This window comes from Colletotrichum spaethianum (genome assembly GCF_022836535.1).
Source record: "Colletotrichum spaethianum MAFF 239500 DNA, contig26, whole genome shotgun sequence".
Classification (NCBI taxonomy): Eukaryota; Fungi; Ascomycota; class Sordariomycetes; order Glomerellales; family Glomerellaceae; genus Colletotrichum; species Colletotrichum spaethianum.
This window is the reverse complement of record NW_026054796.1, coordinates 698,105-724,375: the sequence shown is the minus strand read 5'-3', so window position 1 is coordinate 724,375 and position 26,271 is coordinate 698,105. Positions and strand designations below refer to the sequence as shown.

The 26,271-nt window shown below is 54.8% G+C and overlaps 5 protein-coding genes across 5 annotated transcripts; 3 read left to right on the top strand and 2 right to left on the bottom strand.

Moving 5' to 3' along the window:
- Positions 1-4,191: 4,191 nt before the first annotated feature.
- Positions 4,192-6,094, bottom strand: ColSpa_09158 (protein HOL1; the record flags this gene model as incomplete). Its single annotated transcript, XM_049275370.1, has 3 exons — positions 4,192-4,438; positions 4,512-5,420; positions 5,472-6,094. The coding sequence occupies 3 exons, from the start codon at positions 6,092-6,094 to the stop codon at positions 4,192-4,194; spliced, it is 1,779 nt and encodes a 592-aa protein (XP_049131327.1).
- Positions 6,095-8,495: 2,401 nt separating this feature from the next.
- ColSpa_09157 (putative steryl acetyl hydrolase mug81) lies at positions 8,496-10,322 on the top strand (the record flags this gene model as incomplete). Its single annotated transcript, XM_049275369.1, has 3 exons — positions 8,496-8,668; positions 8,737-10,246; positions 10,296-10,322. The coding sequence occupies 3 exons, from the start codon at positions 8,496-8,498 to the stop codon at positions 10,320-10,322; spliced, it is 1,710 nt and encodes a 569-aa protein (XP_049131326.1).
- A 1,083-nt stretch (positions 10,323-11,405) lies between these two features.
- Positions 11,406-13,949, top strand: ColSpa_09156 (nephrocystin-3; the record flags this gene model as incomplete). The annotated part of the gene is made up of 2 exons (XM_049275368.1): positions 11,406-11,656; positions 11,711-13,949. The coding sequence occupies 2 exons, from the start codon at positions 11,406-11,408 to the stop codon at positions 13,947-13,949; spliced, it is 2,490 nt and encodes an 829-aa protein (XP_049131325.1).
- Positions 13,950-15,599: 1,650 nt separating this feature from the next.
- ColSpa_09155 (uncharacterized protein) lies at positions 15,600-16,067 on the top strand (the record flags this gene model as incomplete). The annotated part of the gene is made up of 1 exon (XM_049275367.1): positions 15,600-16,067. The coding sequence occupies one exon, from the start codon at positions 15,600-15,602 to the stop codon at positions 16,065-16,067; it is 468 nt and encodes a 155-aa protein (XP_049131324.1).
- Positions 16,068-18,983: 2,916 nt separating this feature from the next.
- Positions 18,984-20,834, bottom strand: ColSpa_09154 (uncharacterized protein; the record flags this gene model as incomplete). The annotated part of the gene is made up of 1 exon (XM_049275366.1): positions 18,984-20,834. The coding sequence occupies one exon, from the start codon at positions 20,832-20,834 to the stop codon at positions 18,984-18,986; it is 1,851 nt and encodes a 616-aa protein (XP_049131323.1).
- Positions 20,835-26,271: the final 5,437 nt, after the last annotated feature.

Below are 26,271 nucleotides of genomic sequence, written 5' to 3'. Positions count from 1 at the left end.
AACTGCCAGCGGGAGCCGTAGTTGGGCCCCATGGAGCTGCGAAGGGAAAGGGGAGGGGGAGGGGGGTAAAAAAGAAGCGTTACATGGCCAATGGCCGTTCAGATAGTCATGCTGTCCGGGCGTCTGCTAAACGAATGGGGAACCATTCACGAGGACTCCTGCTGCTCGGAGCGGGCGCTGACTGGCAATTCGACCGAGAGAAACAAGACAGGTTGGGGGCAACCCTCGATGTCGGATGGGGGGGGTTTGGCTTCGCTATCGAAGCTGGGTGCAAGGCGGTTCGTCTTTTCGATCGACCCTGTGGGTACGGATGCTGGCTGGTACCAGTGCGCTCCCTCGCGCCTCGCCCTGTCGCTGCGTGTGTACCACAACATGCCTCTCTTCTCGAGCCTCCAGGTCAGGGAGGGACCCGGGATTTCATCCAATGTGCCCCAAATGTCGACATTTGGTGCCGAAAGCCCACCGGCCTGTGGGAAAGTGGTTGACGAGTGGGCGAGCAATTCCAATTTCCAGGGTGGCTAGGAGGCGGGGAACAGGCATGATGGTGCCACCACTGTTCTGGATTAAGAAGGTGAAAGAGTGTCCTCGTCCACCGAAAAGACGCCAACGACCAAGTCCTGACTCAGACCACCAATCATCGTGCCTGGCTACAAGTATCCTATCAACTAGGCCCTCCCCCCTTTCGGAAAGGCCGCGGTGAGAGTCGTGCGAGCTGTCACCCATAAAGCAATGGGTTTCCAATCGGGCTCGCGGCCGGACAGCCATCCGAACTGTCCCGGTCCACATTGTTGCTGAGGTTCAAAGACCTCGATGCCCGCCGCAGGATGGTGGAGGATGATGGAGGATGCCTTGCTCGCTTTCGACCCTCGTTAGCCAAGCAACCAAGCCTACCGAATGTTAGGGAAAAGCTGGGGGAGGTGCCGTGGGCGGAAGACTAACGCCGTAGAAGCTTGGTGCATGTTCCAACGGCCTTCCACCAAGCCAACTTTGGTGCCATCCGATAAGCCGCCCTTGAGCACGGCCAATGACCAAGGCTGCTGTCAAGACACCCATCCGAGCGACGCCGCTCGAGTCTAACCCATTCAGTCGCCTTCAGTCGCTCGAAGGTTGCGATCGCGGATTTGCCTTTCAGCCACTTTCAATAGGCGGCGACGGGATTGAGCAGGAACCGGGTAGGGGGCAAATTCGTGCGGACTGGCCGCAAGACAAAAGAGATCGCTGCCCAGGGACGCCACGATCCAGGCTCGAATACCGGCCATTCGTCGGAATGGTCATAGCATTGGGCAGTTCGAGTGGGCACTGCCGGCGCGGCGGTCAACATGGCTTCAGCCGGTTGCACCACAGGTCATGTCCGTGCAGTTCTGTCTGGGCCGAGGCGTGGCCAAAAGTCAACTTTCATTGTTTCAAACAGTGGGTTGCCCTCGTTCTTGTTCAGCTCAGGTGTACTTTGTAGCATTCGACACATTCGGTATCTGCAGGCAAGTTGCAACGACCAAACCCGTCGAGAACAGAAGGACACCTGCAGCTGGACAGTGTGAGACCAGAAGACCAAGGGTCGATACAACCCGAGAATACGCAGGTCGCGCGCGAGATACCAGAATATCCCAATCGGGATAGGAGACGGGTGCCGGCTAATTTTCTCGATTTTTCGACCCCAATATCCGCTTAGCCAAGGAGACCCCTGCGAGACGTCTCTCAGGCACGATAACCAGCAGCAGATTCCTTGTCAACCCAAGATGAAGTTGAGCTGACGTTGAATTCTCTGCCAACGCGCATTTAACACTGGTCTACGGTGTAGCTGCACCGGAAGAAAGCTGCCTCAAACACCGGGGTCAACGTCTGGCGGGTGCCGTAGGCAGAGCCATTCGGGACAGGCGCCAATCCGTATCTTCCCTCTCTTGGTGTGGATACCGTGCAGTAAGGCGAACAAATGACGACGGGTCCGTGCCGATGTCTCTTAACATTCAAAGACCGTGGGTTTCGAAGCAAAGTGACGCAGTTCATCACGGTTTCTGGGGCATAAAGTCGTCCTTGACGTCGTGCTCCAGCAAAGTCAAACCTGGGATTCGCTCACGTCTGGGCCCGTCTTTCAGGGCACGCAAGCGGAGCGTTTCTGGTCTGAACCGTAGAAACCCACTTTTCTCGGACGACATTGGGTGTCTTCCAGACCAGCGTGGACAGCTCCTTCAGTCGAGAGTGTAGCACGCTCCTGCATCAACGTCTAACCGCGCTCCGAACTGCCGATGACGTGCCTCTGGTCGATTTCAGTGCGAATGTCAGCACATGAATGTGACAACCACCACCAGTCGAAGACGAACAACCAGTCATTTCGTCAATGGATATCGACTGAGTACAGCTCTAACTGCGGGATGGAGAATGGTGTCTTTGCTGTGCCACAATAAGTCGGAAAGTTTCCAACTACAGTACGAAGTATTTCTTAAACACTTAGACCCAGTTGGCCCTACCGATAAGGGGTGACAGAGTTCCACCATGTTTTCTTTGGGAAGGTAGAACAGGGTACTTCGGTCAAGTGCCTGTCTGTGCCAAAGACCTATGCTAACCGCTCCAACGGCACAGGGAGGGCATTTTAGCTTCACCGAGACAGCCGGTGACGTCGAATGGGGTTGAAGTGAGTGAGTGAGAAAAGTCCATCATCGGATGTTGGAGATACGCATGTGCAGTGCTGAACCTGCCTGCCAGGCTGTGCGAGCCAGCAGATGCGGGACGTGGACCGGGCAAGGCTGTCTCTATGCTTGCCCTCGACTGCAGCAAACGACACACCTTTCCGTGCCCAATTGCACGCCTGTGTAGTGACGGTTGTGCGCGGAGGTCGTTGACACTGCCGATCCTAGCCTTCCACTAGGGACTCGGGCGAGCGTTCCGGGCTCTGGCTCTTCTCTGACTTGGTGTCAGTTATTATTTGTCGGCGTAGGCACTTGACGCACGGTGTCAGAGTTTCTCAGTTTGGAGAAGACTAGCGGCGCCTTATTGAGGATCCGTTGACTTCAACGAAGCACGAGCGGCGGTGGCCTTTACCGGCCATTGAGTAATGGAACGAAGAACGTTGCCAACAACAACCAAGACCGAGACAAGTGTTCGCGCGTCGAGGGTTATCAGGATGGGAACTTTTGTGATGCCAAGCCGAGGCCAGTCTTTTGACGCATCGTAACCGTGATCACCATCAATGGCAGTGTGGTATAATAATCTTCGTCAGCAGGGTATTCTTCCACTTGAAGAAGACATTGTTTTTCCCTGTAGGTCTGCCTCGTGGCGTCGTTCACGTCGAGAAGCCACCCGGTAGAGTCATCGCCAGATCAGGCTCTCTGCTCCGAGGATGGGGAGGTTATCGGCGAGGAGGCGCGTCGACGAAAAGGTAGGAATACCGTTGGTGATGTGTCATTGGCGCAAGACTCAATGAATCCGCCCGCGTGCAGATGGTGGGCAAGGCTCCTCCTTTGTCGAACCCCGAATGGGATGGCGTCTTGCTGATTATTGCTCGTTGTCATCTTCCAGTGGAAGATCCAGGGTGAGAACCTGGCACGCATCTCGATGTCGCGCTTGGAGCAAGTCGTAGGTCGTTGGCTCGTTCGTGGAGGGTAAGCCGGATTCCACTTCCCCGTCCGGATGATGAAACCAAAATAGCGGATGAGGCATGGAGAAGACATATCGAGATGACGGGAAACATGGTATGGGACCGTAATCCACATGATCAGCGACAATCGGAACGTTGAAGCGATGGGCAGTCATCCGCTGGGGAGGCTCAAGGAGGTCGGGTACACAATAGGAGGAAGGTACGGTACCTCCGTTACGTGAGAGTGGAAAGGAGCGGCCCTCTCCTTTCGTTCCTTCCCCCCTTATCGGGCGTCGATGCTTCTTGCCCAGGCTTCTGGAACCCACGATAGGCTTTTCGCGCATGGTTGTATGCCAAATCTGCTTGTCTCTTGTACATGTTGAGACACATGATTCCAGCAACGGCGTCAAGAGCCAAACAGATATGATGGAACAAATCATCAGAGCCGAAGCGCCGCGTCTATCATATATTATCACCGAGCATATACATACACATCTTACAAGGACGCATCGTCAAGGTACGTACACCATCGTCAGCCGCATTCTCTATGCCTGGTGCCTACAACTTGTCATGCTGCTTCCTCTGCTGCCGAACCAAGACAAAGTCGTTGTCCCTTCGGCTTACTTGGAGAAACCATCGCGGATATCGACAAACCGCATGTACCTGTCCTTGGCCCAGCGCCGTGTCCGCTTCCCAAAGATGATCATGGGCAGGCTAAGGCCCATGATGACGAAGCTGAGGACTCCGAGAGCGATGAAACAGTTCTCCATGCCCGAATCGATCCAGTAGCTCGCCACAAACGTGAAGAGCATGGCAATCGTATTGTTGATGACTGCGACGCCCACCATGCCTTCGAGGACCATTTCACTATGGGTGGTTGTTAGCAAAGCCCTCTTTTACCTCAAAAAAGCAGACGAGCTCGAACAAGGGAGCAACTTACGGGAAAGAGTCGGCGAGATACGCCAGACTCAAGTCTCCAGCACACCCGTACCCGAACCCGATGAAGCCCAGCCCGACGTACGGCACAGGCCAATCCCACCCGCGCGCGCTCCCGATGCCAAACAGCCACATACCCGTCGGGAACACCACCGTACACAGCGCCATCAGGTACAACCGGAACTCGGACTCCATGACGCCCTTGTTGCGCTTGATCATCCAAAGCATGAATCGATCGCTCCCGTATCCGCCGTACACGCACCCTACAAGACTTCCGATCAGTGTTGGAAGGTTCATGTTGCCCACGGCGGCGGGCGAGTAGTTCCACGGTGGGCCATACCACCAGTCCTCCTGCACCGTCAGGTAGAACGTCAGGCAGATGTTCTGCAGGCCCCACTGCAGGCCCGCGTACCATACCGCCGGGAACGTGAAGACGCGGAGCGTGTGCCAAAGCCGGAAGATGTACTGCTTGAATCCCGTGCCGCGGAGGTTGGGCGCGGGTGTGATGATGCGGATGCGATCCCGGTACGTCTTGCGGCGGGAGTAGGAGAAGGCCATGCGGTCGCGCGCCGTGCTGGATACTATGGACCCTTGGTCGGTCCCTGTGGTCTCGGCGAGGTGGTCCTCTTTGCCAACGACTTCGGGGGTGGCAGTCGCAGCGGCAGGATCTCGCTCAATGTCAACGGAGTTCCGGGCCGAGGCGTGTACGGAAGTCTTCTCCATGACGGGAACGCGATGCGAGCCTTCCACGGCGTAGCGCTCGCCATTGCCGGTGAGGTAGCGGTCCCGGTTGAACTCGGTCTCCTCGAGGCCGAAGAAGATGACGATGAGGCTGCCGCCGCAGATGAGGGCACCCACGTAGCCGATCCATCGCCATCCGAGGCCGCTGGACACGTACGCGCCGATCAGGGGTCTGTAATCGGTCAGCTTCTCCATCTCGAATGTAAACAGTGATCCAACTCACCCGAGATAGGTCCCAATGGCAGTCGCAAAGGTGTAGATACCTAGCACACTGCCAGTCTGATGCTCGAACCAGATATCAAGCAGAGACAGCTGCACCGTGGCCTCACCAACCGACTCGGCAGCACCGACGAAGAGCTGCGACCACACAACGCCCGCTACGTTCGTGATGCGGGCATACCAGATGAGACCGCCAATGTTAACAATCATCGAGATGAGATACCCCAGTCGCCGTCCGTACAAGTGCACCAACGGTGAGCTCAGCAACGTCCAGTACCCAATGGCGATGAAGAGCACGCCCGCGCCGGTGTTGAAGGCATCATAGCTGATGCCGTACTCCTCGTTCACGCCGTCGGCGCCCGAGCCGGCATTGTTGGACGTCGCGGCCGTGAGACCCACGATGTACAGCACCAGGAACGAGTGCCAGATCTTGCGCGGCAGCGACCAGCGCAGCGGGTCGTTGGGCGACTCGGTGGGCTGCGGGACGAGGACGATGTCGCCGTGCTTCAGCAGCGAGGCGTCTCCCGGTAAGTTGTTGCCATTCTCGTCGTAGAGGCGTCGCGTGCCCGGAATGACTTCAGCATCTCCGACTGGTGGTTGCGCCGGTGAGTTTTGTGGAGCGGCCATCGGCGCGGAGAATAAACTGCTTATCGCGGGAGCCAAAGTTGTTGCTGCTGCGTGCGGGTATGGCTGTGCCGTGATCTCTGGTCGGGACTCTAGTTGTAAACTTCTCTTCTTCTTCAAGTCGACGCCTCCAGCGTCGTTAGTGCTAGCAGAGAAGCATTCCGTCCTCGAGTAGTATGAAAAGAGCAAAAGAGAGATCGCTCTTCAAAGTCGCCCAAAAAAGATTGAAAGCAACTAGCAGATGAAAAAAAAAAAAATCTCTTATCTCTTGTGTTCCCGCACGTTTTGGGCCGGTTGAGATGGGGCCGGCCCGATGAGGGGCGGACGTCATATCCCTGAGGGCCAATTAAATTGGTGCCCAAGGGGGTGGTCATCGAGATGTCGCGTTCTCCCTAAAGTATGTAGCGTGACGGCTGCTTTGCGGGTTTGTTGCCGTTCCATTTCCGACGTACCACGGACGGGGACTCCATTTTTTATTGAGCTTGTTTGATCGGATATTGAAGGCAGATTTGGCGAATGCCTGGCAAAGATGCGTTTTTCACTTGAAGAATCGTGAAATCCCCGGTCTCCTTCACAGGATGCCGTATGACAAGGGAGATCGCGGTCAAGCTATGGGTGCCGGGAGACTCGGCCGGTACCGCGACAACTGCATATTTTGTGACGTCGGATATGGCGAACTCTCAACCATTCTCCATGGCATTCGTCCAAAGATTCTAGCAACGGGCGACGCAGGTTCGTGTCGAGAAGTCAGTGCCACAATAGCAAGCTTTCAGCATTGAAGCCCCTCTTCTAGCTGTCAGTGCTTCGTCTCTAGCTGTCCATCCAAGGAGGAAAGACAGGTCGACCTGCCCGTTCGCTGCCGGGTGGACCCAAGCCATGGAGCCTCGACACCGGCCAACACAAGGACGAGATCGCCCGATGGCTTGAAGTCCCTGGTGGAGCGCGGGCCGTGGGACGTTGAGGTATGTAGAAAGTTAGGCGGGACGAGCCTAAAGCCTATTCCAATGTCCAACAACGCCACGGGATGCTGGGGCCACAAGCACCTCATCAGGCAGGAGAGAGGTCAGCCGGAGACGAGAAAGGGGGCGGACTGACGATAGTATGGTGCCAAAACAGGATTGCGGCGCCCCAAAGGGGCTCGAGCTGGGTGCTGACATGCGCACTAGCCCGCACCGCCGGCGCCGATCGGCGAGGGCTTCCTTTTAGAAACTTTTCAGAAAGCGCGTCGCACCAAATAGGCACCGGCATGAGAGATCGGGATGACCCCTTGGGGATGCCTTGCACTGCATTTGCGCGGCTGTGCAGGCCCAACCAAGCCTTGTAGGGCGTCACTCGCAGGATCATTGGTGTTTCCTCGTTCCACAAAGACAGGAGTCGGCCAGCGGGGTCAGGGACTTTTCTGACTCCAACGGGGCGTTTAGAGAGTCTGAAACTTTGGACAGGAACCCGCGGGCGACATCTCGGCATATGTCAACCAGGCCAGATTCGTCTAGCAGCTCGGAAGAGGTGACGTTACTGAGCTGTCAGTACGGCAACCCGCGGAGCCGAACAGGGCCGGGCGGTCGGAGGGATTTGAAGGCATACCATCCGGGCGCCCCGCCCTTGTCGAGATCGCCGGCGAGCTCTTCCCATCCGGGCTTCTGGGAACCGCTCGAGAGACTTCATTGGTCGGAGCACAGCTTTGCCCCCACTCCAAGCTGTTAGCTCCCTTCATCACGTGGAGGTGACGTAAACCGTGTCCTCCAAAACCCAGGATGCTGGGAGTTGCGGGAGAGTGTTGAATGAGGTGCAGTGCGTGCCTGTTGCAATGGATGACCTGTGCTGTGCAGCTACAAGTGCAGTAGACTTGATTCCGTGCGTCGTCAGTGGCCGAGGTATCTCAACGGCCGCGTTGCAAGTGGGGACCCTCGAAGGGGGGGTTACTATGTACCTTGGGTTTGAGGAGAGGCGAGAGGAGGGGGACCTGACCATCTTGAGCTCCTTGCTCCTCTGCTTCAAAACGCGACCGGAATCCGTCCACTGTCCTTTTAAACCCCCATGCTTTTGACCTGCTCGCATCCCAAATACGCGGACCCTACCCGAGAAATGGCTACGACCCCTGGATTGCGACCCTGAATCCCACCTCCTTTTCTTGAAGCTTAAGTGTCTTAAATACCTGCCAACCTGTCTCGCTGCCTTTTGGTCCGGATGCGAATCCTTTGAACACTATCGCCGCTTGCATCTGCACGTTCAGCCCGGCACCGTGCGGCGATTGCCTCTGCGAACCACACTATCCATCGAGTGCACACTACCGAAGCTACCGAACCACCAGCTTGTCTGAATACCTGCGATTTCGAAGGTTCACGTCGACCAGCTAATCCAGAGCCCCTTTCCGAGGATCCCGTATCCAACACAGACTGGCAACATGACATCAACTGGGTCTGCCGCCAACGGCGGGGCTCACGATCATGTCCTGCGACCGAGGCCGAGAAAACCGCAGCACTCGCAGCTGACGAGGACGCAAAGCAACACCTCTGTCGGCGAGATGAACGGCTTGACGCCCTTGTCAGAGACTGGCCCGGCGAGCGGCAATACCAGGTACGCAGTTTTCCTCGCCGAACCTCGCCCCCCGTCCAACAGCATCGCTAACTCCAATGTCGTCGCAGTGGCCGCTCGACACCCGTCCCCCACGATGCGCTCCCCTCCGTCAAGAGCATGTCCTCCGCGAAGAAGCAGGCCCGCGCCGAGTCGCGCCGTCGCATCTTCCCGACGATCGAGTTCGCGAGCCGCGTGTCCCATTTCGATCCCAACTCTGACTACCGCGACTTCCACGGCTTCTTCAACCTCTTCTGGATCGGCCTCGCCATCATGGCCATCACGACCATGCTGCGCAACATCAAGGATACGGGCTACCCCATGAGAGTGCAGATCTGGACCCTCTTCACAATCAAGATCTGGCACTTGGCCATTGCCGACTTCCTCATGGTGGCGACCACGCTGGTGTCTCTGCCCCTCCACCGGCTGTGGCGCGCAGCCCCCGCCAACGGCGCTTTTACTTGGAAGAACGGCGGCATGGCCGTGCAAAGCATATACCAGGTCTTGTGGCTTGCCTTCTGGATCGCCATCCCCTTCGTGCTTGACTGGACATGGACCGCGCAGGTGTTCCTGCTCCTGCACACCATGGTGCTGCTGATGAAGACGCACAGCTGGGCGTTCTACAACGGTCACCTCAGCGAGACGGAGAAGCGCCTGCGCGCGCTCGATAACCCCTCGACCGCCTCCAAGGACCCCGTCTACCTGTATCCCACGCCTGACAATCCCATGGGAACCGTCAGCAGCCCCAAGACCCGCGACTTCAAGGACAAGGCCGAAGTGGCGAGCAGCTCGGACGAGGACTCCACCACCTCTGACGAGATCGAGCAACTCCGCGAGGACCTGGCCCAGGAGCTCACCTCCCCCATGGGCAACATCGCATACCCGCGCAACTTGACGTGGACCAACTACTTTGACTACCTCCTCTGCCCCACTCTGTGCTACGAGCTCGAGTACCCTCGGACGGCCCGCATCGACTGGCAGAACCTCATCTCCAAGATCGTCGCCGTCTTCGGCTGCATCTCGCTGCTGACCGTCATCTCGGAAGAGTTCATCCTGCCGATCCTCAGCGACGCCTCCATCCGCCTCAACGCCGTGCCCCCGCCGCCCGTCTCCGAGGCCCTCCTCATCCTCGCCGAGAGCATCTCGTGGCTCCTCTTCCCCTTCATGCTGACCTTTTTGCTCGTCTTCCTCGTCATCTTCGAGTACGCCCTCGGCGCCTTTGCCGAAATCACCCACTTCGCCGACCGCCACTTCTACTCGGACTGGTGGAACTCGACCGACTGGATGGAGTTCTCGCGCGAGTGGAACATTCCCGTCTACAGCTTCCTGCGCCGCCACGTCTACAGCGCCAGCCGGCCGTACATTGGCCGCTTCCCCGCCACCGTCATCACGTTCCTCATCTCGGCGATCGGCCACGAGATCGTCATGGCGTGCATCACCAAGAAGCTGAGGGGCTACGGCTTCATCTGCCAGATGCTGCAGCTGCCCATCGTCGTGCTGCAGCGCACAAAGTTGGTGCGCGGTAAGAAGACGCTGAACAACGTGTGTTTCTGGTGCTCCATGATTATGGGATTGAGTCTGGTAAGTTGATACCTCACAGCCGAGTCGACCACAACTAACATCGTGCCAGATTTGCGCTCTTTACGTCTTGGTCTAGAGTTACGCAGCATTTGCATCAGCGTTGGCATCGTTTCATCTCTACCCATCTCGCTCCGCACAAACCCCCCGCATCGTTGGGGGCTTGGTGTTGGAAGCATTTCCCCAAAAGGTGAATAGGCTGGCTAGAGGCATTTTACATCATCAACAACCCACTCTGTATCATTACCGCATCATATATAGGGGCGGCGTCCCCTTAGACACAGTCATTTTTTCTGGCGTTTTCTAGATAGGTCTTATACCCCCCCTTATTTACATGCCCGACGTGGCAGACCTCACTCGACCTGGTGCTGTCTTCTGAGTTCTATGTGAAGTTGTCTTCCGTTTTTCTCTGACTTGGCGACGTACGAATGCTTTCACGCGGGAATTGCAGTCTCTTACGTAGTGCTGGGGCTGTATGGGGCCCACCGCCTTCACACTTGGAAGTTTCTCGGTGATAAAGCTATAAAACCAACCCTCCAGGGATCTCTGGAACATCCATTCTTCGTCAACCAGAGCGATTACTCGACCTTCAAACCATATGGCGTTGCTATTCCCATTCTTTCAGTCAATCGGGATGAGGCGCCCCTTGATGCACACTCCATATTACGGCTGGGGGCAAGTCGATTTATTCGGTCTACCTAACCTTGAACAAATGCTTCAATGGAACTGGAATGATGCAACAACCATTGGACCCTTGAGCACAAGTTCAACAGCAACTTGGCGTATGAAAAGATATGACAGCAATGCCTCTTTTAAAGGAAATGAACCGGATGAGGTTATCTCTTACTTTGTGCAATCGATATCTCTTTGTCATCAAAACTGTTGTCGAAGTTCAACAGCGCGGGAGCCATGTTAGTCGTATAAGCAGCCAAGGCCTGTTGGTGATGATGCAGCCATTGCGGCCGAGTCCTGACCAACGGGCCCAACGCCCACCAACCAGGCTTGATTCAGCAATACTCCCGCAGGCTCACGTGAGTCCCGTAAGCGCTCAGCCTTCTGCGATTGATTCCCCCGCATCCTCTACGCGACTCAATACGAAGGATAACGTACTGTACTCATCACCTTCATTCAGACCGAATCGCGACCGTATTACGCTATCGTCATGGCTGATCCCACCTTCAACGCGGGGATTAGCGGCCGGAACGTTGTTGCCGCGCCATACGCTGCAGACGGCGGGACAAACAACTTTTACTTTGCCAACGATCGCCCGTCGGAACCGCGCAAGCCGTTCTCGACTGTTCCCTTCCCGCCTGATCCCGACTTTGTCGATCGGCCTATCATCACCTCATGGCTGCGCGACAAATGTAGTCGACCGGCTAGTCGCGCCGCTCTTGTAGGGCTGGGCGGTATCGGGTACGTGCTGCTTTGTGTCAGAAGTCTGCGTCTTCATCCTCTGACAACTGTTAGGAAATCACAACTAGCCGTTCACTACGCGCATGAAATCCGACAAGGTTCGCCGAACACACACATCTTCTGGGTGCACGCAGGCACCAAAGCACGATTTGAAGAGGCATACAGCGCCATTGCTGATAGGCTGGAATTGCCTCGCCGTCATGATCCCAATGTCGATGTGGTTCGATTGGTGTATGACTGGATGTGCACTGAGGAGAATGGACAGTGGTTCATGGTTCTCGACAATGCTGACGACGTTGATGTCTTCTTTCCGAGATCGAACCGCGAGCAGAATGTGCCCGTGACCTCGCAGGCACGCCAGCCGCTCGCGTCCTTCCTGCCGCAGAGTTCCAGCGGAATGATCCTTGTTACATCACGGAGTAGGGACGTAGCCGAGCGGCTAACGGGTAGTAGCTGGAACGTCTTGTCATTAGAGGCGATGGAAGAATACCAGGCACAGAAGCTGTTACGAAACAAGCTTCAGGAGATGCACGACGAAGACGTGGTGCCCGAATTGCTTCAGGCCCTAGAGTACATGCCTCTGGCCATCACACAGGCGGCCGCATACATTCTCCGACGAGCACCTCGAATGTCGCCGTCTAAGTATCTGGAAGAGTTTCGAAAAAGCGAAAAGAAAAGGGCGAGCCTCCTCAACAGAAATATGGGTGATCTTCGGCGAGACCCAACCGCCTCGAACTCGGTCGTTACAACGTGGCAGATCACATTTGATAACATCCGTCAAGAGAGGCAATCAGCAGCCGACCTGCTTGCATTCCTGAGCTTTTTCAATCCACAGGGAATTCCTGAGTGGGTAGTTCGGAGTTACCAGCGCAGCAAGCACCTCAGTGAGAAAGATGACAGTGAGGAAGATGGCAGTGAGGACGAGATCTCTGAGGATGATCTCAATTTGCTCCGCGAATTTTCGTTAGTAACGATAACCACGCAAAAGGGTGTGCTTGAGATGCACGCGCTCGTGCAGTTCTGCACACGAATCTGGCTCTCATCGTTTGACAACGTACAAAAATGGAAACAGAGTTTCCTACAGGTCCTATCAAGAGAATACCCAAATGGAGAGTATGAAAGCTGGGCAAGATGCCGGGAACTGGACCCCCATACTGAGCTTTTCCTTAAAAAAGAACCTGAGAATGAGGACGACACCAAGGATTATATGGTCCTACTTACAAATGTAGGGTGGTATAAACGGGCGATAGGGAAGTACGATGAGGCAGAGCAGTTGAATCGAAAGGCACTAAAGGGCAGAGAGAAGGTCCTAGGCAAAGAGCATCCTGACACGCTTAGAAGCGTTAATAATCTTGCCTCAGTTCTATATGATCAGGGAAAATATGATGAGGCAGAGCAGCTACATCGACAAGCACTAGAGGGCAGTGAGAAGGTCCTAGGCAAAGAGCATCCTGAGACGCTTAGAAGCGTTAATAATCTTGCCTTAGTTCTGCAGTCTCAGGGAAAATATGATGAGGCAGAGCAGCTACATCGACAAGCACTAGAGGGCAGTGAGAAGGTCCTAGGCAAAGAGCATCCTGAGACGCTTAGAAGCGTTAATAATCTTGCCTTAGTTCTGCAGTCTCAGGGAAAATATGATGAGGCAGAGCAGCTACATCGACAAGCACTAGAGGGCAGTGAGAAGGTCCTAGGCAAAGAGCATCCTAACACGCTTATAAGCGTTAATAATCTTGCCTTAGTTCTGCAGTCTCAGGGAAAATATGATGAGGCAAAGCAGCTACATCAACAGGCACTAGAGGGCAGTGAGAAGGTCCTAGGCAAAGAGCATCCTAACACGCTTATAAGCGTCAGTTATCTTGCCTTAGTTCTATATGATCAGGGAAAATATGATGAGGCAGAGCAGCTATATCGACAGGCACTAGAGGGCAGTGAGAAGATCTTAGGCAAAGAGCATCCTGACACGCTTATAAGCGTTAGCAATCTTGCCTCAGTGCTACAAAACCAGGGGAAATACGAGGAGGCAGAGCAGCTACATCGACAAGCACTAGAGGGCAGAGAGAAGGTCCTAGGCAAAGAGCATCCTAGTACGCTTACAAGCCTTGATAACCTTGCCTCAGTACTGCGAGATCAGGGGAAATACGAAGAGGCAGAGCAATTACATCAACAAGCGTTCTTTGGCTTCAAGAAGGTTCTGGGCAAAGAGCATCCCAATACCATTGTTACCGCTGAGAATTTGATCTTGGTGCTGAAAATCCAGGGGAAGCATAAAGAGGCAGAGCAGATAAAATGCTAGGAACTAGAAGATAGAGAAAATATCTTGAAAAAACAGGACCTTAAAACACCTGTGAGTATCTATTGCCTTACCTACCTTTACTAGTGGTGAGTTTGTCTCAAAGAAGCTAAGACGCTATATGATAGGAATTTGTCTAGCTATATTTAATGTTGTATACTGTGATATCTAGTTGTAATAGAGTGTGACTATTAATCCTTTTCCTTAAGGGAAGATATACGGCTAGAACAATCAAGTAGATTTCCATAGGAAGATAGTTTGTGCTAAACTCAAGTGTAACATTTGTGTTTATTGATGTTTTGACTGAAGATTTGGTGCCTTGAATAGATATCTACTGGGACAGTAACATGAATTAGACCATTCAAGTCCAGTCCCTACGGATACAAGAGTTTGGTCTTTACGGAACGTTAGGATGGGACTGAGCTGATGCCATAACCAAAAACAACTATAGAAATGTAACTTCTACAGGGAGCATATTTCTGGAGTGTATTTGAGAAACCTTCAACAAGTAAACCGGATTGTTATCAAGATACACGTTCTAGCAAGACCAAAGACGTCATCCTGGGTCCGGTATTGTGCTGGTCTTATTTGAACGTGAACGGTAAACAGATGCGGCATAACAGCCTCAGTTCCCCGGTTTTTGTTCGCTCTTAATGGGTCACACGACGCGATTGAGTTCAAGTGACACTGGTGAGTTGGATGTGTTGAACCAGTACTGGTGTATTACAGCCGTCATTTTCTTGCTACGGCTGGAACAGCTTGTTTTGATACATTCATAGAAATGAACGGTAGTTCCGTGATGAGGTCCTTCGACGATCTGGTTAAAGTAAGAGCCAGTATTGGTGGCTCGATGCACTCCCGTCGGGCGCGAGCTGAAAGAAGGCGTTCTTGGCAACATGCATGGTGTCGTGCCCATCGCCAATAGCCTCTCGCTTGTCTTGGTGGTCTGCCTCTCAGCGGGTACACCACCCGGGAGGATGGCGCAAGATAAAGCCTCAACCGAAACCCACTGTCACGGCGGTTTGCGCCGTCATCTTGCATCCTCATATGGGTTTGAGACTTAGTTCATCAAAGTTCCATACATCACCCGCAAACCATCGCCCTTCTGGAAACTACTTTCAGACCAGGAGATGGTCGGCGCGGGGGAAATGCCTGACAATACACCAGCACACATCTCCGCTTCGGGCTTGGTAGACCAGCGTTTAGCCAAAATCACGGTGGTGAAGTTCAAGCAAGATTATATGTGAGAATCTCGCTAATACTTGGAGATAGTCTGAACAAGACGCATTTTCTAGCCCCAAACCCGACGAACAAGCCGCAGCCATAGAGCGAGTCGACTATGTACATCCGGTTGCAACTCAGCGGGATGACTCACCCAATACAACTACCGGAGACTTCGAAGTTCGTATAGAAGACGGGGGAGATAACGAAAGCCCGAAGCTGCAAGACCGAGAGACCACCGATACTGAACCTAGCGCACACCCAAGGCGGTCCACCGCTGGGTACGGGACAAACTGGCTTCTGATCTTGGCCAGTTTTCTGACTTCATACTCCATCTACACCTACCCCGACGGTACTTCTACGTTCTACACCCCGTCAGGAAACCCCTCTGAGACTAACGAACACGCGTAAACAGGAATCCCAGACGACGAGATGATCTCTCTGGACTGGTTCCTCAAGTACGCCATGGGCCGCTTCTGGAACCCGTCAACGGGCTACCTCATCATCGTAATCGCAGTCTTCATCTCGAGCACCGTAGCGGTCACTTATAGGCAGGGATATCAGTGGGTTACGATGGTGGGCTTCTCCGGCGCTTTCGCCCACGTGCCGGTGGGTGTGTGGTTCGATGGCTGGGAGGAGACGCTCCTGCGGGACTTGCCGATAAGGTTGATGATTGCACCCTTTTTTCTGCAGCTCATCATCCCAGTTGAGGCTTGGACTGGGTGGGACATCACCAGGGAACGGCGGATGCGTGAGCATTACGGGGCTGTGGAGCGGAAGAGGAGAGAGGCGAGGGCGGAAGATGACTGCGAGGCGCAGGAGATGGAGGAGAGGGGTGGTGGTGATGGTGAGCGGCTGATGAACGAAGGTGAACGCCAGGAAGGGTACGGTGCGTGCTAGAAGGTTTCTGGACAGGTTTGATATGTGTTCAACGTAGATTCGTAAAGTTGCAAAGTCTGTCGAGGCACATTCAAGTAGTGTTCTGTGGGATCGATGTCTATAACCAACAACCCAGGCTACTGCCATTGTCTTTCCATAACTCTAGTACCTAAATGCTGAATGTTCAGTCAAGGTGCAATACATGATCACTAATTCGCACGACCTCACCTAATCTACGAATTCTCCAAGCCTTAACAATGGTAAAAGTTTGACGTCTGATAAGACCATGGGAACGGTTAACAGAGTTTGACGACCGTCAACATCAAACATTTCTTGATGTACAGCAATGCTGTCTGGGGTTAACCAAACTGGACACATTTTGTGCGAAATTCAACCGCTGTATTGATCCTATCTGCGAGAGACACAACATGACAGCGAAGGCCCATTAAGAAGAAGTGAGTGTCGTAGTGCTCGCCAGTGATGTATGAATACGGAGAACTCCCCATTGCAGGAGAGTTGAGCACTCTGGCTTCTGGGTCACAAACCTATCCGGTGTGAGCTAATTTATATGAAAACTCCAAGTCCTAGAACAACTGGGACTGTATGGCCCATGAAGGCGACGTTTTTTAACATATCGTACCCGGCTCAGCGGTGAAGTGTCTTGTGCTACAAAGATCGTCAGAAACATGCTCTCTGATATTTAATTCTTGTCGAAAAATACACAGAGATGTTGCGAAATTGGGTGTCCCCGATCTTGATCATAAAGTATTTGGCACCAAACAAGTTTGATTTTTTCAAAGAAAATAATCAGTCCATGATCAGAGTCGGGTCCAGGAAAGGGAAACTCGGCCTTCTCAAGATATGATATACACATAGTCCCCTCCCTTAGAGGTCTGAGAAGCAGAATATGAAGACTAACGAGGAACTTAAAGTGTTTTTTGCGTACTTATCGTCAGAGCTGTTGTCATCCAACGTGGTCTCGAAGACAGGGGGTTAACGGTTGGCCTCGGTCTGCACACTCGAGGGCTAAAGTGCATGTGTTAGTATCGGCCTTCTCAAGTTAACGCATCTGGAAAATGAACCTCGCAGCCTCCAGAGGGCAGCATGTCGTACCCATCATCCTCTCGCGTGTACTCGTCCCTTTTCGGCTATAATATGCGGCATATGACCGAGACAGAGCACGAGACCCCTTTTCCTGATCCCAGCGAATCATCTCACATCACATACGGCACCGCCCGCTCCTCACCGCCTATATTCTACGAGAACTCCGTTCCAATGCTCCAGCCGTTTCCAGTAGACGCACAAATATGCACGTCGATGATTTTGCCCCCCCAAAAGTCGGAACCGGCAGGCTCAGAGGTACTCTACACGACCCCCTTCAACCACATAGCCCGAAAGGGTCGGATATAGCCAGATGCAATAGGTCGATCACAGGCCCAATCCCTCAACTTCGCCCTCATCATCAACACCTTCATACCCATCTCCAAGACCCACGAACGCGTTCAAGGTACTCGCCGAAACAACCGAGAGCCCCCCTTTCGGCCTCGGTACCGACGTAGAGGAAATAGCACGAGTCACGTCGCACTACGAGACAAACCCTCTGCACAGTGATTCATGCAACGACATCTTGATAGGAAAACCGTCAACATCTAACCGCTGCTGCAGTGCCTTAGCCTCTCCAGAACTTCAAGCTCGGCAAGCCTACCCCCAGACCCTTACCGTTATCCAGATGTCTGCAACGGCGTGATCGTAGGAGCGCGAGGACAACCCCAGTCATCCCGGTTTGCTGCCTTGACAGCCTCTCCAAAGAGAGAGCCGAAACCCCGTGACTCTAAAGCCTCGTGACGGCTCCCCTCCGACTGTCGCTGTCCATCATGGTTCCAACGTAAGCTACGACAAGCTCAATGTGAGGAACCCCTACTCGGAACATTGTCTAGCCAGATTAGCCTTCAGAGTCATCATAGCTGCAGCCTCAAGCAACGCGTCACCAAATGATCAAAGCCGAAGCAGACATGTCAGGAATGAGTCCATTCGACAAATCTAACTATAAAAACCCTCCATGACATTCAGCCTTATCGGGGAAAGCCGGTATGGTGAACCCCCTCCTGTTTCCATGTCTTCTTTCGGGATATCTTGAGCGTCTCGCAAAAATGAGTGTGTGGTATCTTCCCTTTCCCTCTTCTGAAACTCCTTGTAGCGAACGACGGAAAAGTTTTTGACGACCAAATGACAGAAATAAGTCTCGAGTTCGTTAGAGATATGGTAAAAGCCAAATAGTGCGTAATAAAAAAAGACGTATCGCCATCCCAATGCATGCATGTATGTGTATCGTCAGACTCCAGCGTACAACAACTTCTGTGAGAAACCCGGGACATCCTAATAGTCCCCGTTGCATGGACGCCGCCCGGTTACTTAGATTGAATGGGGCTTGGCCGGGTCAGATGGAAGGGGTCCGGTATCGGCCAGCTCTCGGTGAGGCCTCACCACGAGGCGCATGACCGGACTCTACAGTTTTCTTCCGCCCCAGCCCAATCTACAGGCAACCGCCGCCGCCTAGCACGTCTCGCTCCATAAATGCCAATCAATAGCCGTGTCAAGCGGCTTCATTCCCTCATATGCCCTCCAGCGCCAAGTGTAGGCTCATCAACCGCAGCCCTCCCAAGATTTGATATCAGTTAAGACAGGTCGGTACTCGTTACTGTATGGTTTTTGCGTCTTTATGTCGTCCCCCTCATACCAGCACGAACCAAAGAAGAGGACCAAGAGATGAAAACACTGAAACAGTAACAAAAAGTGAAAATCGAATCCAGCCGCGCCGAGCACGACGAAAAGAGGATATACATCGACGCATTCCAGCAGAACGATATGATTCCCCTTGCGAAGACGGCGATGTAGGAGCACATGACCAAGGCAGATGAGAATGCCAGACCACGTTCACTAAGCATAGCCGGCGTACTCCTCACGGTATCGGTGCGGGATGTTGCTATACTGCACATCGTCGTATCTCGCCGTCTTGACCTTGGGAAAGTACGTAGAACTCGAGTAGCTCGCTTCCCTAGATGACATGGGAGGGCGCTCGTAGTAGGCAGCAGTCTTGCTATGTTTCCTCGAGGGAGGGGGGGACTCATCGCGATACATCGGTGCGTAAGCAGCTTCGGGCGGAATTGCAACTGTGCGGCCGCCGTTGACTGTGTATCGAGTTCGCTGGCCATATTCCGCTGGTATCGGCTCAGGAGAGTGAGTCTTGTGCCGGCTACTCCTATGGTGACGACGGTCATCCTCGGATTCCGAGTCTTCACTCACAATCTGGGACTGCAGTCTTGAGCGACCGCGACCCCGATCAGCATCGGTAGCAGGCACATGGGAGTACGTCTGTGCCCTGACAATACCAGGAGGCGGGCGGCTGAATACATTATCGTTGAAGGTAGCCGCTCTGCTGAGATGCTTTGGCGGTGAGGTAGACGTAGGGGACGACGTGCTGGAAGCGAATTGAGGCATGTAACGGCTACTCGGCGAAGCATCAACGACCTTGGGCGACGGCGGGACAGACACAGGCGCCTCCTTGGTAGGAGATGACTTCTTGTGGCTCGACTTATCGCGCGGCTTGGTCTCTGACGAGCGCCTCGACTTTGACCTGCGACTTGTGTCCACCTCCTCGGTGGGGATTGGAGGTGGAGGGGGGACATAGGTTGCGGCGGCTGGCGGCGGTGTCGGCACCGCTAGCGGAGGCGCGTAGTGGACGTCGAACGTCTGCGCGCGGCTCAGACCCGGGTGAGCAGAAACACCCTTGCGGGACTGGTCCATATATGTGGCAGCGAAGAGCATGGTGTCCTGGATCTTTGCCTTGATATCAGGCGGGGGTTGCGGTACGGGCGGCACAGGCAGCTCTTCCCGGAGAGGAGCTCCGTCTCGCGGGATCGAGCGGGACCGTTTGTCCTCCTTCTTCTCCTTGGTGCTGCTAGACTTCTTCTTGTCGGACTTGGCGATATATGTCGGCTCATCGTCGAAAGGCTCAATATACGCTGCCTTATGTCTTCGCAATTTGTCTTCGGCCTCGCGTCTCCGCTCTTTCTCGCGCTCCTTTTCCGCCTTTTCCTGACGCTTGCGTTCCTGTCGTCGGGCCTCTTTTTCTTCCGCGGCCCGCTTGGCGGCCTTCTCTGCGGCCTTCTTGTCCGCTTGCCGTTCCTTCTCGCGTTCTCTTTCGCGGCGATCGGCAGCACGCGCGAGCTCCTCGCGTTCCCGATCTCTCTCTTCTCTGCGTCTGCGTTCCCGCTCGCGGTCTCGGATGTCGTCTTCTTGTCGGGACGGCTTCTCGTAACTGGCAGCCCTACGGGCGCGGGGTTCCTCGAAGATGGAATTTGATCGGCTGTGGATCTCTTCGTCCCAGGACCGGGAGTTGTACTGCGAGTACATCTTGGTTCCGGGTGACGGGCGGTATGACGTCGTCTTGGTGAAAGTGTCGGGTCTGGGCTCGGCGGTGCGCACCTCGTAGGTTCTAGGAGCGCGAGGAGCGGAAGTGTTGGCCATGCTCTTGGCCATCTCCTTGCGGAGCTCGGCCAGCTTGACGTTCTCGTCGTACTTGGCTCGCTCATCCTCGTTGCTCAGCAGCTCGTAGGCCTGTTGGACCTTTTGAAACTCGTCCTGCTTCTGGGCCTTGAGCGTCGGGTCCTGGACCTTGTCGGGGTGGCACTTGAGGACGAGCTTCCTGTGGGCGCTTCGGATTTCAGGGAGCTGTGCATCTTTGGAGACGCCTAACGTCTTGTACGGGTCGGGTGGTAACGAGGACATGGTGAGCTGGACGTGTGCTTTCGCTTTGTTGTTGTTATGGGGGCTCGCGAATCCAGTTCGACGGCGGTCAGGGGGGGATGAGCGACTGATCAAACAAAAGCTGTTGCGGTGACGGAAAGACTGTAAGGTGTCGCTCGCAGTCTGTGTCTCTGGGTGAACGACGAGGCTATTGTTGCATGGAGGCGGTGATTAGGCACTCGAGGCTGGGCAGGGTTGTGTTGTGGTTGCAGCAGGCTGACGCGAAGGTGTCTGTTGGAATTTGGGGGCGGCGGTGCCCAGTGGAAGGATGGCAATCCGTTGAGTGTGGAATGAGACCGAGGGATGGAATGTAGGAAGGGGGCAGAAGTTAAAGAAGTGCTGCAGTAGTAGTAGGCAGATGTAAGGTAGTAAGTAGTATGTAGGCTGAAGCGAAGGCGCGCGAAAGTGATGTACGGTGGGAGGCGAAGCAAATGAGGACGATGTTGAGGCAAAAAATACGATATCGGTAAGGTTGGTGAAGTAAGGGTGTTGTGAAGAGTTGTGAACGGGTGAATCGAGAGTGGGCGAGTTGAGTGAGAGAGGCGAAAAAGGCCAAAGAGGCAAGAGAGGCAGATGCAGATGGCAAAAGAGGGAGAGAGGGACAGCTGTATCCGTGGTCCGTAGGGCGGAAGGGCGGATGGGCGACGACGATCGTGGGTCGTGGCCTCCTATCTCTGGGCGTTCCGGTCGAGGTGCAGCAACGCAACCAGTTTCCCAATGTCCAAGTGGAGTTGTTTTCGTGGGTTGATGTTCGCAAGTTGCGTTGGACAGGCAGCTCAAGCGACGAGAGGGGGGATCCGAGTTGATGAGGATCCAGGAAACCGGGGGGCAGGAGGAGGACGAGTGAATGCCGTCGATTAATGATGAAGCGAGCGAGGTGACTTTTGACCTTGTCACTTCTGGGACCGCTGCAGAGGATGAGTGACTTGCGTGGTTGGTGTGCGAGAGCGTTCCCCCCCAGGTCCACGTCGTGAGTGGATTGTGTGTTGTGGAGTGTGGATTGACGGATGGGATTGATGGATGGTCGAGATCAGGTCAGTGTCGATTCCGTCCTGTCAGTCGAGAGCGACCCGGTACAAGCGTGAGGAGCCTGTGGCTTAAGTGGAGCGGAAAGAAGCGTGGACGATGGAGTTCGGGGGGGTCACAAGTACCCAAGTACCTGTGTACCCAAGTATACAAGTACCTCCGTACCCCTTCTCCCCAATGGATGGATCAAGGGTCGTGGGTTGGTCGGACCACGGACGGACGGTCGTCTTGGGTCTTGGGTGTTGCGATGGCCAGATTGGTCGGGACGTGACGATGGAATCTGGTCTAGCGAACTCTTTCTCCCTCTCTCTCTCACATGCAGGTTTGCACACTGAGTGGTATATGTACAGGGAGCACGTATTCTCTCACGTACTCCTGGTGTCTTGTGTCTTTTCTCAGGCTATACTGCGTACAGCATGAATGGTTAGTCGGAAGGCCGTGACTGTCGACAGATGGGGGGGACTGACCAAGTACTGGAGGTGCAGCAGGTGCAACTGGGAGCACAGGACCGACGATGAGGTCACGGGCTTTTCGGGGAAAGGAGGGGGGAGAGGGAGGCCTTTGGCTGTGGTCTGGTCTGGGCCTGGGCCGTCTGTGGTTGGATGGAGGGACAGGGTCTGCAGCGGAGCGACACTGGACGGGCCACTCAGATAACGGCTGATGGATACTAGCGCAAACTGAGGTGTGGGTCAGCCTCAGGTTTTTTTGGTTTCTTACTTTCTTTCCGTTTCAATCCAGCAAAACGGACCAGCAGGGAAGTAGCCTCCGTTCAGTTCCTTCTGTCGCTCTCTCGCCGGTTCACAAAGGTACCTATCTGCTTGCTAAACGCCTGGCTGTCTGGCTGTCTGTCACCAGTCGAGTCAACGAGGCACTCTCGGCGAGGTGGATGGCGGCCGATTGAGAGATCCCCAACTGCCAGTCTTTCCACTTCGAGAGGTGTGGTCAAGCGTTGGCGCTGTGAGTCCTGGGGCTGCTGTAGACAGGCAGATGTAGCCAGTCAGTCAGGGAGGCGGTATAGATAGCTGCACAGACGCAGCAGTAGGTAACAAAGCTTGCTGACGAGCAATTTCTGACGGTGCTCGGGCGGTACAAACGGGAGCGATGGGGAGGGGCTTGTAACCAGGTGAGACGGTTCTGGGCCTTGGCTGATGATGACGATGATAATACCGTTGGTTAGGAAGAGGCCCCAGAGGGATCCCGCGGCCGTCCACGCTCGTCTAGGGCTATCTTCCGAGGGGGCTGGAGGAGCTGGCTGGGGCGTGATACGCGGCGTGCCCCCCCGACGGGTAGGCTTGTCGTAGATGAGTGATCTTTTTTGTGACTTTTCTTGCTGTGAGAGCACTCCGGTGCGACGCCTCTACGTTAGTTTCCGCAGTTGGAGATTCGAACCTCAGACATCATCTGGTCTTTTTCTTATTGCGTTTCCGCAGACCGCGGATTGAGTCTGCTCGACATGACCTCCTGTTCTTAACTCCTTTTGCAAGGGCATTCGAAAACCCGTTAACCGCGAGCGCTGTCGTACCCGTCTTGTCATCGGCGTCGTCGTGCCCTCCGCGCAACCATCGCTCAAGTCCGTTCCCGCCTGTCAGGCGTCAACGGCGCTCGTCTGTGTACTTCTCTGTGCTTCCACAGCCTCGGACATAGCCTGCTTCTTTCTGTCCGACCCGCGCAGCCCGTGCCCTAAACAGGCAGAGTACAGCAGCTTGCTGTGGCTTGCTGCACCCGGCACAGGAGCAGTCGGAGGCGGGCGGATTAGACGGCGAATGACTGAACCCTGGCGGAGCTAGGTAAGATGCGCAACAACCTGACGTATGCGAGGACCCCTGAGACTCTGGCAGTGCCTGGGGGGTTTCTCGTGCTTGCGTGCCTTCACTGACGTGGAGGCCCGTCGTTGTCGGGGAGATCTCTTTTGGTCCTGGCACTCCGGCAAGCAGCAGCACATCGAGCCTGGATACCGGACAGCCTGGAAAGGTCGAGGGCCAAGACGGGGGAACGCTTCAGGCGATGAGCGACAGGGACGACACATGGGCTTCCGCCGTAAGAGGTCGATCGGTCGCGGCGGTCACGGATACGGTGAAGGGAATGGAAGGCCTGTGGGGTTGGTGGAGGGCCGTGAATCCACCCCGACAACGTACCTCGCCATGCTCGTTACGGTGTTCATGGTACCTGTACAGGCTGTGCCCGCCAAGTGCTACAGTATATCGTGCCAGGGTGAGTTCTGAGTTCCTAGGTGCCATTGAGGGAGCGAAAGAGTCATCCAACCGACGAAGACTACGAAGCTGCCGACGACGACTTCCATGCTGCGCCCCGGTTGGAGAGCAAGACCAGCCGAGCATGGGGCTAAAATGACGATGAATGAATCAACCTGAATCATTGCGGTCTTCAGGGTCTCCCGGACGCAGCCGGGGATTCCCTCGAAGAGAGTCAAGAAATTTCTTCTTGTCAGAGGGGCGAAAAAAGCGCGATTTCGCTACTGTCTTTGCCGTCGTGTGTCTCTTGTCGTTGGGTTCCTGGCAGCCGAATGCAATGCTGTGTGGTTGTACCCGCGCTAATAAAAAAAAAAAGTTGCAATCCCTAATTCAATGGGGATTGGTGAATTGGAGTCTTTGGGGCAGCGTCAACGCTTGTTCGCCTCGTCAATTGGGCAGCGGCGACACCAGCACCAGGGAAGCAGGCACTACGAGCAACTGCACAGGCTGCGGAAGGGGGAGCACTGAGGAGGATGTGGCCGAGGACAATTGGTGGCAGTTGGTGGCTTGTACGTAAAGTCGTGGATACTTTGCCTCGTGAGGGGGTGGAGGCGAGAGCCACGTACCGGCTACAAGGGTACAGGGAGGATGGGAAAGACAATCGTTTGTTTCCCCCGTTCGTCGCCTTTCCTTCTTTCTTTCCTTTTCCTCTGCAGTGGCAACAGTGCATCCCGCCGCTAGCAGAAGGTGGCACCTGGTACCGTCCGGGATCTACATTGTACTATGTAGTCGGACCAGTGCCTGCAAAACGTTCAAACGTTCATCCGTATTTTCAAGCAGCAACCTTGGTCGCCCAACGTTTCCCCTCCCGTTTCCCGAGGATAGCGCTGGGTGCCAACTCAGCTCAACCCAGCTAGAGATGCTGAGCCAGCACTGGGTAGTCGAGCAAGCGTCAACAGTCAGCACGCTAAGCCATCATCTGCCCGAGTCTAAAGCAACCTTGGTTGATGGTGTAATCCATCGTCGGCGAACCGCGGGCGGTGCTTTCTATTACAGACTACAGGTCGCTCCTTTGGTTTCTCGGCGAAGGCGACGACCAAGTCGGAGAAGCTCGGAATCAGAGGTGCGTTGAATCAGCCATTGTCTGACCCTCTCCATCTCAGTCATGCTCTTGTCACTATTATCGATCCCTTGTGGCAGCTGAGATGGCACGAGATGGCATGCCCACAGCACTACCCGGTACCGCATTTGGCAGCGTGGAAACATGATTTCAAACGCTTCCATCAGCCGTTGCTGAGGTAATGCCCAGACCAGGTAAGGTTGGAGTCCTATTCATTCCACTCGATGGCATTGCATTCACTGGAGCGCAGCCACTTGCGAGGGGACATCTGGCGGTGAACACAGAAACGAGCATCGTGTTTGAAACCCGTTTGTGGTAGAAGTGGGTCTTCCCCCTCCTTCCACCGCTCAAGGTACGCGGGTACATAGGCAGTACATCCCGTCCTTCTCCTGCTTAGGTAATGCCCGTCGGAAAATGCCCGTGCCTCCTCTCAGGCCAGTTCAACGAGCACAGCAGAGTTCAATGGCGGCAGCTGTCTGAACTGTCACCGTCTGACCAACATCGAACCGTCTCCTCGCTAGCCCAACCACCCACCAACTCCTCCCCAGTCACTGACACACCAACCCAAACCGTTTCCCCATCGGCCTTGTCATGGCATTTCGCTACCAATTCGATGCCCAATCCGTCGCTCTCCCAGAATGACACAGAGAGACGACGACGTGCCCACTGGAGCCCAACGGCAATGTTGCGATGATGGCAGCTGTTATGACAGATGACCACTGGCCGTGTTTGTGGCCTGGTCTGGCCTCGCCATGAAATCAGATCCGCCTTCGACAGCCAAAGAGACGTCGCCAGCAAAGTCATGGGTGCGCCGTGGCCCGGATCGAAATGCCATACAAGGCTAGCCAGATTCAGCTGTGCCCATCGACTATTATTTGGCCCTCCCGCCGGGAACGCGCGCAGAGATTGATAGACACAAGGCACAAGCACACAGGCGACGACACATGGCCGTCGTCACCTCACCCCGGGAGGCCAAGAGCCAACGGCGGCACTCCACTGGCTGCTCGTGGTCTAGCGGGCAGAGCCCAGAATGACGCTGAGAGAATGACAGAGGGCAAAGTGGTTCGGCCATCGTGTGCCCGGC